Source organism: Argopecten irradians, chromosome 11, assembly GCF_041381155.1.
Source record: "Argopecten irradians isolate NY chromosome 11, Ai_NY, whole genome shotgun sequence".
Classification (NCBI taxonomy): domain Eukaryota; kingdom Metazoa; phylum Mollusca; class Bivalvia; order Pectinida; family Pectinidae; genus Argopecten; species Argopecten irradians.
Genome location: NC_091144.1, coordinates 31224573 through 31238449, shown reverse-complemented (window position 1 = coordinate 31238449; position 13877 = coordinate 31224573). Strand labels below are relative to the sequence as shown.

At 33.4% G+C, this 13877-nt stretch overlaps 1 protein-coding gene across 1 annotated transcript; it reads right to left on the bottom strand.

Annotated features, from left to right (window-relative positions):
- Positions 1-762: 762 nt before the first annotated feature.
- On the bottom strand, positions 763-12929 carry LOC138335796 (uncharacterized). The gene is made up of 8 exons (XM_069284958.1): positions 12848-12929; positions 9303-9359; positions 7747-7889; positions 5940-6103; positions 5039-5241; positions 4161-4205; positions 3497-3670; positions 763-1230 (listed from the first exon to the last, which is right to left on the bottom strand). The coding sequence occupies exons 1-8, from the start codon at positions 12891-12893 to the stop codon at positions 1004-1006; spliced, it is 1059 nt and encodes a 352-aa protein (XP_069141059.1). The 5' UTR covers positions 12894-12929; the 3' UTR covers positions 763-1003.
- Between the last annotated feature and the right edge of the window lie 948 nt (positions 12930-13877).

The window sequence follows — 13877 nt, the reverse complement described above, 5'->3', positions numbered from 1 at the left end:
TATAATTGTTACAAACAAATCCTCACATTTTTAGTTAATTTTACATTCCGATTAAAATATTTAAGGTAGGATTAGAATATATACAGATTATGTACACGCTCCTGTACTCATATTTTTGTCATTTAAATTTCTGATTAGAATATCCAGATTATGAGCACGGTCCTCACATTTGTTTGTTACTTCATTTAAAATTCTGATAATATTGCATGCATTCAGGCTATTAACTATATTCAATGCTCCATGAGATACCAGGGGCTACTATCACTGACGTCATATCCACCCCTGGACTATATCTCGTAGTAAAACTGGAGGCAACAGAGTCATGAACAAGGTCCTCACATTTTTTTATATTTAAAATTTTGATAAGAATATCAAGGCTATGAATAAGGTCCTCGCAAATCTAGTTTAAATCACTTTAAAGTCTGTCCATCCTCGATAATCCATGGGTTATTATCACTGACGTCATATTCACCCCTGGACTACTTCATAGTAAAACTGGAGGCAAAAGAAGATTGGTAATTTGATCATTTGATTAAAATCAAAGGAATTGATGGACAATACAATGTGGTTGACTGTTTGGCGTCGCACTCTCTGTAATTTGCAACGGGAGTCCTGCGGGCCTGTGATTGGTCAGGTTTTTTCCTGAACTACCGCCAGTTTTACTTAAAAGATAGCCCAGGGGTGGATATTAAGCCAGTGATAGTAACCCTTGGATTATCGAGAATGCAGTTAGACTAGAACAATTTATGAATCCATCCGTATAAATTTTAATTCTACATTCATCTCGTCATAAAGACGACTTTACACATCTATAATGTATGTTCATCACCATGTCTGAATTTATCTCGGAGTGAAAACGTCATCGTCATATTATGAAGACTTCGTCATTCTTCAATCCTCCTTACCCTGTCTGAAATCATCTTGGCATGAAAACATCGTCATATTATAAAGAATTCGCCCATCACCCTGTTTGGTTTCATCTTTCGCTCAAAACTTCATTATTTTATGAAGACATCGCCATACTTTGAACATCGATGTCCACCACCCTGTTCGGATTCGTCTTAGCATGAACACGTCGTCTGCCCAGTTTAGACACATGCCGTACCAGTGCAAGCAGGTCAGGTACCACAACTAGAAGTAAGACTGCAATTATCACGCTAACTCCAATAACACCAATGCCCTTTGAACTTTGACGGCTATCGGGTGCACTGGTCTTTGTTCGGATGTAGGCTAGAACAGAAATAATACCAGTTATGGAATCAGAAACTTACCTGTTATTTGGTTCTATTTCAACTATAAAGAACATTTTGTTGTGTGAAATGGTATAAGGATGCTGACAAGAAGCTTAATGGATCAGTAATTTTCTACTAACAACGAAAGCTATATGATCTTGAACAAATACTTCATCTTTTGAAACAGACATACTAGGTATCGCTAAAACTTAATCGACAGAACCGACCTTGTCTCGTAGCAATTATTCTATCAATTCTAATAATTTAGAATGAAAACTTTTAAATGCTATTTTTGCTTTTAAATGTTCAGCACTTTTTGAAGGTCAAACAGAGCTATATATATGTACATAGCAGTGGTGTATGATACATTCGGGATGTAATTGTGATCATTACAAGTTGGTCATTTATATTTTGAATACTTCATGTTTCGCTTGCTATTCTGAACAATTGTCAGGATGTTTTGTGTAGAGCAAAACATCATTAAAACTTGAAATGTCGATATCATTGCCATGACTGACACGGTTTTGTTATACTCAAATGGGAATATGCAGAATAACATAACAAAACTAAAATAAAGAATAACGACTGTTTTAATTTTCCTTAAAAGAAAAATATCAGATCAGGTAAACGTTATATCATTTTGATGGAAATGGGCGATCGAATATTATACATGAACTGCCGCGATGTTCTTTCCAATTTCATTACAATTTACTGATTTTTCAATGTACATGTACATCACCTGTAATTATTCATGATACACCGATGAGGTATTTTAACATCTATGTTGAAACTAGTACTCAATGCTTTAGGTTTATCATCACAAGTCATGCTTATTAACTGGTAAACAGAACACTCGTTTATCATAGCTAACGAGACAAAATCTATAGAAAGCCAAGCTGTTTTCATTCAGCTACTTATACTGCAAACCAACCTTCTTTCGCGGCTACTATATTTAGCGATTTCTGTTTCGAAATGAATATGCGGAGATTAAGTTTCGCGGATTTAAAATCGAATGGGAATATCTTTGAATTTAATTGTGCGAGAATTGTGGAAGATATCAATTCGCGGAGATAAATTTTCGTGAATATTTCGAAAATCGCGAAAACAAATCACACACGAAAGACAGTTTGTTTATAGTTAAAGATTAAATCATATCGTTATATATAATTTTGATGTATTATGGAGCAACCAGTCTCCGTGAACAAATATAAAAAAACCATAGTTAAGATTGGACTGTGTAGTCAGGCTTGCGCCGACAGAACTTGCTAATTGTACATTTAAAAAAAGCTCTTTGATATTCCGTCTTTGCATATTAAAGTTAGTTCCTTTGATGGTAGCAGGGGCGTACGGGGGGGGGGCAAACATGTCTTTTTGCCCCCCCCCCCTCCATTTTCGCCGAGTGAAATGTTCTTAAAATGCACATTTGAAAGAAAAAAAGGTCCTCCTGCACATTTTTGAGCTTAATTTCAGAAAAATTTTCGCTGCGCGGCGCGTTTCCTTAAACGTTCAAGCACGTAATGTTCAAACCTTTAATAATGAAAATTCAATACACACGAACTAGACTAAAATGTCCATCAAGGGATTATACTATTAAAAAAATGCTTCTTAAAATATTAATCTATTTATATGTCTTAGCAAGACAATCAGTTAATTATTATTTTGAGTTACACAACAATGTGCCGATGGTGTGAATCCGGTATGTTCAGATCGAGCTGGGCTGCACAATGGTAAGAGGACACTCACAATTTTCATTTCTAAATGCAGGTACATATGTAACCTAAAATCGAAATATTACCATGTTAAGGACGCTTAAAAATCATCAAAATACAAAATCGTAATATGTTTTCCGTGGGAAGCCCCCGGACCCCACAAAAACCAAAATCTCGCGCCTACGGCGCTCGCATATTCAACCAAATACATCGTAAAACTCATCTCAGCCATTCTAAATCGTACTTTTTTCCCGAGGAAGACCCCCGGATCCCCCAAACACCAAAATATCGCGCCACTAAACTTCAAATATGTTTTAAAGAAATACGTTTTTCAAGAATCTTGAAATTTCGCTGGGCCGTTAACAGAGGTGAAATTATGAAGACCACAATGCACTCTGGGAAAGATTGGACACAATTAACGTCTTTTTTCAAAAAGTATGACGTTATGCTCGCAAACACATGACGTCACAATAAATGCCTACCTGCAAAGACAGATAACACTGTAATATGCAAAGCAAATACATGTATTTATATAAAAGGCAGATAGGACAATACCTGAAGTTGATTTCTTAATCACGGCCAGCTCCTTTTTAATAGTCTCAACTTTTTTATTGAGTGTGTCCTCATCCACAGGAGTCGTGGTAATGGTTTCAGTGGTAGTAGTTTTTGTATCAAGACTGTCTTCCGATTCGGGTAAACTGCATTGTGACCATGAGGAATTTGACCCAACTGTAAACAAGACATGTTCTTTTAATGAGGACAAATTAAAAAAAAAAAAAATTAAAACTCACTGGAAAGTAAATGTAAAGACATTTATATATTTTGTGTTTCTCTATAGACATTTTTCAGTTCAAGAGGAATTTTATTATACTGATCAATTGATGACCTATTGGCAAACGTTTTATTACTTTGATTTCAGATGAGACGAATTGTAAATGGTTATTGTAAAAATAATTGGTTAAATGTACAGAGCACATGCATGTATTTTTCGTTTTAGTTTGTATTCCAAGTTACAATATATAAAATGCTGTTTTAACTAGCATTGGAGGTTTAGGTTTTTGTAAATGTTTGAACATTTATTTCGTCATAGGATTTTGACAAATTTGACAATGAGACAATTGTCCCAACTGCTACATTTCTGTAAGAAACATTTCGAAAAGCACCAAACACACACCTAAAACGAAGAATGTAAAGATTTACAAAGAAAACCACAACTTACATTGAACCGATATGGTCATGAAATCTGCCCTTAGCTTTCCTCTTTCTGCAATAAAATTGTTTCTATTAACAATTTAATGTATATTGTACTATTCAAATTGGTTCTTGTTGTTGATTTTTATAGAGATCCATGTTTGTTCCATAATTATGCATGTTTCACAATGGAAAACAATGATGTGATTAACTCCATAGCAGTTGGTTATCGTTTATGTTTTCACACCCGACGCATAGCATTTGTCAACTTGAACCTCTTTTGATTCGTCTGACGTTTATACATAGTGCATTTTCGTTAAATTGTATTGCATTTTCTATATAATAAGTTGTTGCTTATTCAAGATCCCTTATTCAAGTATTAACCAAGATATTGGCTCAGTATTTAGGCACTATTTTTTATGGCGGAAAGATATCATGACGAAGTGTATGGGTTGTAAGTTTCCCTGAATGTAGAAGATAAATAAAAAGATCAACATGTAATAAACATAGATTAAAGTTATGGGATAAACATGTTCTCAAACTAGTGACTCTTTTCTTATCACGTTTATCTAAAATCTCGTTTGTTAATTTTCAATTTTTTAAAAGACACAAAAGACACTCGCTAAAGCTGGTATCTTTTTAAAGAAATGAAAATCACCTAAATCAAATTTGATAAACATGATAAAAAGAGTCAATAGTTGGGGAATCTCTATGATATACATGATTAGAAGGCTTTTATACACGAAAAAAATTTATAGAAAATCGTTGTTAAAATGAAAGAAATAACATTTATGTTAATGTTTTAATTGATTACAAGGGCAATCCGCTCATAAAGAAATTAGTTGGTTACTGGCTACGAAATATACACGCCAAATAGATTTAATTTAATATTATTTGAAATTATACCCGACATAAACATGGCGGACGTAGAGCCAGACACAAAGAGGACTGCTGGTACTTCCGATAGATGATCTTTCTCCCAGAGGCATATGCCACGACTCCCTACGTCGTACACAAAGAACCAACCACGGTCATTAGGGCATCCGTCATAATGCGAGTTCACAAAAAACCTTCGCACATGGTGGTCTTCCCCTGTTTGTCCCTTGTGGCTAAAATAAAACAATAATTAAATACTGAAACTGCTCTTAACAAAGCATATAAATTTCAGTTAATGTGTAATGTCAATTGTACCCCGAAAACCTTGTTAAATTCGTAAAATTCGAAGTTAAACCCTGCCTAAAGGTCGTTACTATAAAAACCCAAAATTGATATTACGAGTTCAAGAAAAGTTATTTTAACATCCGATTTAATGTACACAATTTCGTCAAGTCCGCATTAATAACGGTTGACTTATCATGTATACATGTAATTAAAATTGAAAGCCTTATACAGTATATAATTATGTCAAAGATGTGTAAAATAATATACCATCTATAAATATATATGATTAAAGGTTGAATAGAATAAAAATCGTTGACCATTTTAACAAAATGTAATCATATTAACGTTATCATTAATTGTACCACTGCTGCAGTTACTGAATAGTGATATGAAACATATGTGAAAGGCGACTGTGTGAATCTCCCGGGAGTAAAAAAAACTAAAGAAGTATGTAGTTACTGTTGACAATTTAAATATGAATTACGGGTTTAAACCTTACATTTCTTCATTTGATATACGATGTTTCTTTTGTTCGCTCGCTCTCTTGCAATTTGCATGTGCATGTATTCATCAATATCCTATCTATTTATTTACTTTCATTATTATTTCTCAGCCTTGGTATTGATTAATGCTTACTGAAACTTACCCCTCCATTGAAAAGTAGTTGACGGGTGTTGATGTAAGTAATAAGTCAGTATATGAAGAATTGATAAGCTTGGATCTGTCAAACCAATTCGATATGTTGCACCCTCTTGCGTCGAATTCAAAGAATGTCCTCTCTTCGTGCCCTACGTAAACACCAACTTTAACCTATTTATGAACAAAAGTTGATACTTTATACTGTATGTATATTTAAATTAACACACTCAAATTTTAGCGCTAGGAGGTATTGAATTAAAAGCGCAACCTTAGTTCGAGTGTAATAAAGAATGACATCTTGGACAACTTTTAGCGTTATACTTGAATTAATACAATGACATGAACTCTAAAATTAAAATACCGCTAAAATTAGTACACATCCCGTAATAAGCATTTTGGTGATAACGAATTATACTGTAAGTTATGATTATTTTGGTACCAAAAGTACCAAGTAATTGATGATTCTGTTCTATTCTCATATGCTGTCTTTTCAATTAAGTCACCAACTTAATCAGAACAATATATTGAAAAAGCTGTCGAAATTCACTCCTTTCCATCAGTCATTCTACACTTGCATCATTGTAATTAAGTCACCAACTTAACATACAATATCAGGCCCGTGCGTTATTGAAATCACATTCACAATAAATCAACTCATTAAAAAACCACGTAAATAATTCAACGGTAATCTTATTTTATCCCATTCATTTGCGTTTGAAACGATGCCCGAAATATTATAGCAGTACTAAACTCTCCATATATGTCGGTTATATACTTTAAATCCTACCCCGAACAAGATAAAAAAGGACATTTCGCTAAAGTGTGCTTTAAGAATTTCTATAGGTTATTTAAAGATGCTCCACCGCTGACAAATGATATTTTTTCACTATCAAAAACACGAGCAGACGATTTAGTATTTTTCTTCAGTTACAAAAGTTACTTACTTTACACCATTACCATCATTGAAAAGTTTGAGCTACTTATTTTACTTCAAGTTAAAGTTACAAAAAATAATTAATTGCATCCCGAAAAACTTCCGTGCCATTATATCCTATATGGAATTAAGTACTGATTGCACATGCACTAAGGGCAAAATAAAGTATTTTATATTATTTTTTTGTGTTAATTAGACATATATATACAAGATTAAACACCAATTATTGTTCAAATGATTAATATCATTTATGCTCTGTCGGCTTTAAGAACTATTACATGTAAAGTATGTAACCAGAAAGGTAGATTTCGTCAATTCATTGACATTGTATAAGACATCCTCGATACTCTAGGGGTTACTTTCACTGTCGTTATATATCCACCCCTGTATTATCTCACAGTAAAATTACAGAGATAAGAATACTCAGGTAATCGGTACACTGTGTTGACAGGTAATCGGTACACTGTGTTGACCGAGTTGCGTTGGAGTTGAGCGTCGCTTTCACTGCAAGTTTCAAGGGAAGTCTCTGCATGCCTGTGATTGGTCAGGTTTTTTTCTCTTGGGCTATCTCCGGTTATACTATGTATCCTCTATACACCAGGGGCGGATGTAACGTCATTATAGTAACAACTAGAGTATCGAGGATGTGACATTGTATAAGGATAACTTACTAATATGTATCCTCGATACACCAGGGGTGGATGTAACGTCATTATAGTAACAACTGGAGTATCGAGGATGTGACATTGTATAAGGATAACTTACTAATATGTATCCTCGATACACCAGGGGTGGATGTAACGTCATTATAGTAACAACTGGAGTATCGAGGATGTGACATTGTATAAGGATAACTTACAAAAAAGTAAAACAATCTTACCTTTGTGATGTCCATATCGTCCCAGTAATTGATTATGTCAGACTTGTAATGATCCGGGAAGGAATTATCTAAAACTTGTGCCTCCTTTACGTAAGCGTTGTATGACGTATTCCCAAGAAATAAATCATAGATACTCGTTGATCCTGATATAATAAATATAGCTACTATAAACCACTTTCTTTTTGCGATACAAATGTTCTGCGGCGAATAAATGTATAAAAAAAACTTGAAGGTCAAACGAATGCATGATTGTCAGTGAGAGTCGATGTTGGTCGCGGATTTATATTTTGAATAATAAGTTTAAAATAATGATGACGCAAAATATTGTATACGCAAATATAAAGTAGCAATTTTTCAACAACCAATGAAACCCAATTTAGTATAAATCTGTTTTACTTCACAACAACAACAAATCAAACCCAATTTAGTATGTATAACAAACAAATGAAACCCAATTTAGTATAAATCTGTTTTACTTCACAACACAACAACAATCACCAATTTAGTATTTTACTCACAACAACCATTTAGTATAAATTTTACTTACACACAACAAACCAAATTAAGTATAACACAGTTTTACTTTAAAACAACAACCAAGGAAACCCAATTTAGTATAAATCTGTTTTACTTCACAACAACAACCAATGAAATCCAATTAAGTGTAAATCTGTTTTACTTCACAACAACAACCAATGAAATTCAATTAAGTATAAATCTGTTTTACTTCACAACAACAAATTCAATTAAGTATAAATCTGTTTTACTTCACAACAACAACCAATGAAACCCAATTTGGTATAACACAGTTTTACTTTAAAACAACAACTAATCAAACCCAATTTAGTATAAAACAGTTTTAGGGACATTGGCAACTGATTTTCGACCCTATGATTAATTAAGCATTTTCATGCCTTACAATGTGCAAGACAATAGCTAATAGTTATCTGTTACAAGACTGTAGTACCAGGTTTAAATATCCTGTGAGTGAAAGAAAACAATTAAGACTGGATTTGAAAAATGAGTGACTGATAATGTGATGATGTGAAAAATATGTTATTCAAAAGAAAAATAATGTCAGATCTTAGTTTCACCACACCTTATGTTGTTGAATTTGGATATATTTGTTCGCTGAATAATGAACGGATACCATTTAAACGTATTGTTTTCTTCTATTGTTGAACGTTAAATAAAGGTAGCCCCTTGATATACCTCCATTGTCTATAGCTTGGCTGTGAACAAATTAAATTGGCATTATTATTCGCGCTGTGGAAAGTTTTGCAAATATATATTTCGTTTCCATGGAATCTTTGCGAATGTATTCATACGCAAACATATAGATAAGTGCAAATCCTCATCATGTGACTTATTAAATTATTTATGGAGTGCAAGAAAATCATCCCACCGCGAGAAATTTGAAATCTGACTAGACGGAAATACAGTACAGCGGGACGAATATGAATCTTCAGAAAGACAAAATAGCAGAGTTCCTCGTTTTTGGTGTTTTCATTTTGAAAAATCCGGTAAAATGGTACAAATGTTGAAATAGCTCTTACCACCGGTCACGCCTTTAAATACTAACACCCAGTCACCACTCTCTGATGTCATTGTCACTGTAATAAACAATATGAACAATAAGTCCCTTAAGCTAACAAATGTGAATTTCAAATATAATTAAGCATTGTTGTCACTTCATTTGAAATCATATGGATAAAAACACTGTTTGCAAATGTTCCGAATGTAAACAGACAACGCCAAAGGCTCTCAAAAACTGAAATATTCTAAACTCGTATCATAAATTAGATATGAAGAGTAAAACGGATGGCAGATCGATCCGGTATATTTCATCTATGTTTCAGTGTTTACGGATAACGTGTTCAGCAGACTGTGACAGCCTTAAAAATGATTCGGCAATATATCTAAGCGTTTTTTTTAGTATACGGATAATTGATTTGCTTTGGTACCTGTCTTATTGACATTTGTCATGGTATATATAACATTATATAAAACAAATTTAAATGCTGTAATTCAGCATCACACACCATCTGACTGTAACTGCAAAAGAAGAAAATAAAACATGGCAAAAGGCTAAGCATTTTTGGTGAGGTCTTTATCGCCTTTTCATTCGTAATGATATTTTATTTAAGATGCTATATACGCATCATTAGACACGATTCGTTCTCTCGAAATACATCAGAGAATAGCGCTGTTAATTATTAATGCGTAAAAGAAGTCAAGCGAAGTAAAGGAAGGAGTCTCCAAAGTCAAGCGAAGTAAAGGAAGGAGTCTCCAAAGCACCAAAATGTGTGTAAAACGCCAACCTGGAAATCATCGATATAGTCAGTACAACTTAGACGTCAATGTCTCCGTGAACAGTGAAACACGGACAAGTCGAAGTCAGCAGGACCAAGCAAAATATTCGACTTATCCGATGGTCGACTCATTCGTGTTTTACTGCTCACGAAGACATGCACGTTATAGTTATACTGATTGTACCGAATGTTTCCAGGTTGGCGTTTTACACACCTATTGATTTAAGAAAGGCAATAAATAGCAAGAAAATTTTCCTCCTTTCTATCGTCGGCTATGTACATGTACATAAACTCGCAAATCATTATGAATTGAAGACGCTACGTTTTATTCCAGAACTGCTCTCAACTATATATGTACAATGTATGTATTTCGCCTTTACCTGTGCACCTCTGTAAACAAGGGCTTTAGGTTTTGATGGAATAGTAACGTTCGTTAACACTGTTACGGTTGATCAGTCATGTTTGGTCAATTGGACCGATACTTGACTTTTACCTGAGACAGCGTTACGTCGGGATGTTCGACACAAAAAAGGAAATTTTGGTATATTTTAGAAGGAAGGGACCGGAAAATGAATTCAATTTAACCGCAGTATTCGATTCAACAGCTGTTCTATTCATCCGTGCTATATTTACTAGTATAAAGAAAGAAAGAAATCAGGACCAATTGAAACATTCGACTCATCCGATGTTTTCAATTCAACCGTGATCGATACTTTAAGTGAGTTTTACTTTAGGTCAAGAAAAACGAAACGTATATCAGTTTAGGGTTATAATCACTCATTATTTACATTATCATGTGTGAATTTTATTTGATGCTTTTCTAACACTTTTATAATACACGTAAATTATCTTATGTACGGGTTTCCGAGTATTTACACTAATCTTTTTTTTCTCCGTGAACATGTAAAATTGTTTTTATTATTTTTTTTTAGTTTTCCGTTTTGTGTTGATGCTAAATTTAAAGTCACTCACTTTATAAGTAATTATCTATACATTTGGACTATGTATGGTTTGTGTTTTATTCTCTAAATCTGTTAAATTTGAAACCTCTTATTTAGTGATCAAATGGTTGTATTTCTAATAACAAGTACATCCTTGACACTATAGGTATGATGTATGTGGTGCAGCTTCAGTTGCTAAGGTAACTATCCAAATATGCACAAATTATAGCAATGTGGTTTTTTCGTCAATTTTGACCATTTTTTATCTAGAAACCATAGAGCGCACTTCAATTTTTAGATTTCTGAATATGACGTACACACATATTCTGAATAAATATGAATTTTGTTCAAGATTGCCTTTTTGTTGTTTCTTAGACAAAAACTATCAAAAATTTCAAATTCACTCAATTTATGGATATTCTGTATGGTTACCGCATGACAGCTAAAGCTGTCAAATTTGGATGTTTTATTTCAATTAAATGAAGCACTAAATATATATCAAATTCAACAACTAAATTACTTATTGCTTATAGTTCAAGAGATTGATGGATTCGGGGGCCAAAAGGGGGTCCAAACCATACATAGTCCTTATAAATGATTCCGAAACCAAGTAATATGTTTTCTAAAAATTTGTACTTCAAGTTACTTGATTAATTTTGTATTATATCACACAGATTTCATAGCTTATACAACTCAGGAAAAATACAAAATAAAATATAAATAAAACAATTAATATATATTAATAGTTGTCTGCGGAGAATTGAAACTGGAATACCCGGAAACCCATCTTAAATGTTGTTGAAATAAGTTAACCTGAATGATATTCATAACAACAAAGTACTGCCATTACTAATGATTTGTTTACAACAATCATATATAAACATGAAAATAAAACAAAACACACACAGAATTTTTGACTTTATCGTAAATGTACACGTAGAAATGTACACCAGGGTGATTTTAAGCCAATAACATGAAGGTCTTTACACATCGAAAAAATCCCCGCTCGTATTATTTGATGTATATAAAAGCTACATGTACTTCTCTCCCGAAAAGGATAACACTTCGAAATATTTACACATGCATATCGCGAGAAGTAATACTCGCGAATATATTCATGCTTGCAGTATTACTCTCATGTTAGCTATCACCCTCGTGAGTGATACCAGGCAAATGTTTGATCACGTAAATGATAGCAAAATTCGATATTGTTGATTTTTATGTTTGATTTCGAACAAACCTTAAGTAAAACCACTTTATTTCTTGTATACAATATTTCACTTCGTCATATTTTTCAACATATTGGGAAAATATACATGCGATTATACATTTTTAGCGAAACATTTTAATTCATTTCGGTCTGTTCGCAAAATGACGAGAACATTTGTTTCTAGCTAAATTAAAGTGGTCTTCACTCTTAGGATGAATAAAGAAATGAGAGGATGGATAACGCAAAATTTGGTTACTGCAAAATCCACTAACACTTTCTTATACATATGTCTGGGGATATACGTGGGAAACAAAAATAATACCCATACTAATAAAATATGAAGTATAAAAAACGAGATATAAAAATGCATGTATCTCTTACGACTAAAATAAAATATCGCAGTGAAGTCCAGTGGTGCCAGTTAGTCATGCATAATGAACAATATTATTGAATACCGATGCATATATATTGATGAAAACTTCACTGGTTTCACAAAACGACGCAATATCACGGCGAATCTGAAGTTATCAGACGGAACTGTAAGGATAAATAGGGTTTTAAAATGAAAAAAAATGGTTTAAAGATGGCATGCTTACTATTTTAATGTGATATTTCTAAACTTCTAATAAATGGCTTACCTGTTATATGTGCAAGCATCAACAACAGTGCCGTTAGTCCTGTCATTGCTAATGAACTTCCAACACAACGCCTAGTCGCATACAGAATGACAGTTGGAAGACCTCTAGGATAGCGCTCGCGTGTACTCGCATACCTGTTTCTATATTCATGAACCGAATAAGCAATACCTACGCAGATAACGTTTGAACCTAAGAGATGTGTCTATAGGATATGGATACATATGTACATATGTGGCTAAGTAGCAGTTCTATTAGTTAGAGTGGACAAAATTATATTGTATGTCAAATTGTCTAAGCGATCTACCTCTTTGTCATGACACAATTAGAATAAACACAATTACTTCCGTACATGTTCATGCTTGAATTTTACAAAGAACTCCATTTACTGCGGATACACATTATGAAAGCAAACTATCACCAACACTTAAAAGACCCATTCATCAGTTTTATACAATGCGTCCTTAAAAATCATATATATACTAGTTATAAGGATACAAATAATCAATACAATCACCCACCAATCAAGACCGAACGATGCCTAATAATGTTTCTTTTCGATATATATGATTGATTCATCATAGACGGTCAATTCCTAATAACATTTTTGTGCAATTCCTAATTACATTTTTGTGCATTTTAAAATAGAAGTAACTATCATGTATCCACTGATCAAACTAACAAATGGAGTTGGAGCATTCACTGGGCTATTATACTTCTCAATAATCAATGGAGTTGGAACATTCACTGGACTATTATACTTATCTATAACCATTGGGGTTGGAGCATTCAATGGGCTATTTAACTTCTCAATAATTAATGGAGTTGGAGCATTCACTGGGCTATTATACTTTTCTATAACCATTGGGGTAGGAGCATTCACTGAGCTATTATACTTATCAATAATTAATGGAGTTGGAGCATTCACTGGGCTATTATACTTATCTATAACCATTGGGGTAGGAGCATTCACTGAGCTTTATACTTATCAATAATTAATGGAGTTGGAGCATTCACTGGACCATTATACTTA

Coding starts and splice junctions, on each gene's coding strand:
- LOC138335796 (XM_069284958.1), bottom strand. CDS start 12,893: ATGACAGGACTAACGGCACTGTTGTTGATGCTTGCACATATAACAG. Junction 7,890..9,302: donor ATTTAAAGGCGTGACCGGTG/GTAAGAGCTATT, acceptor TTATTATATCAG/GATCAACGAGTATCTATGAT. Junction 1,231..3,496: donor GATTAAGAAATCAACTTCAG/GTATTGTCCTAT, acceptor TTTCTGTTCTAG/CCTACATCCGAACAAAGACC.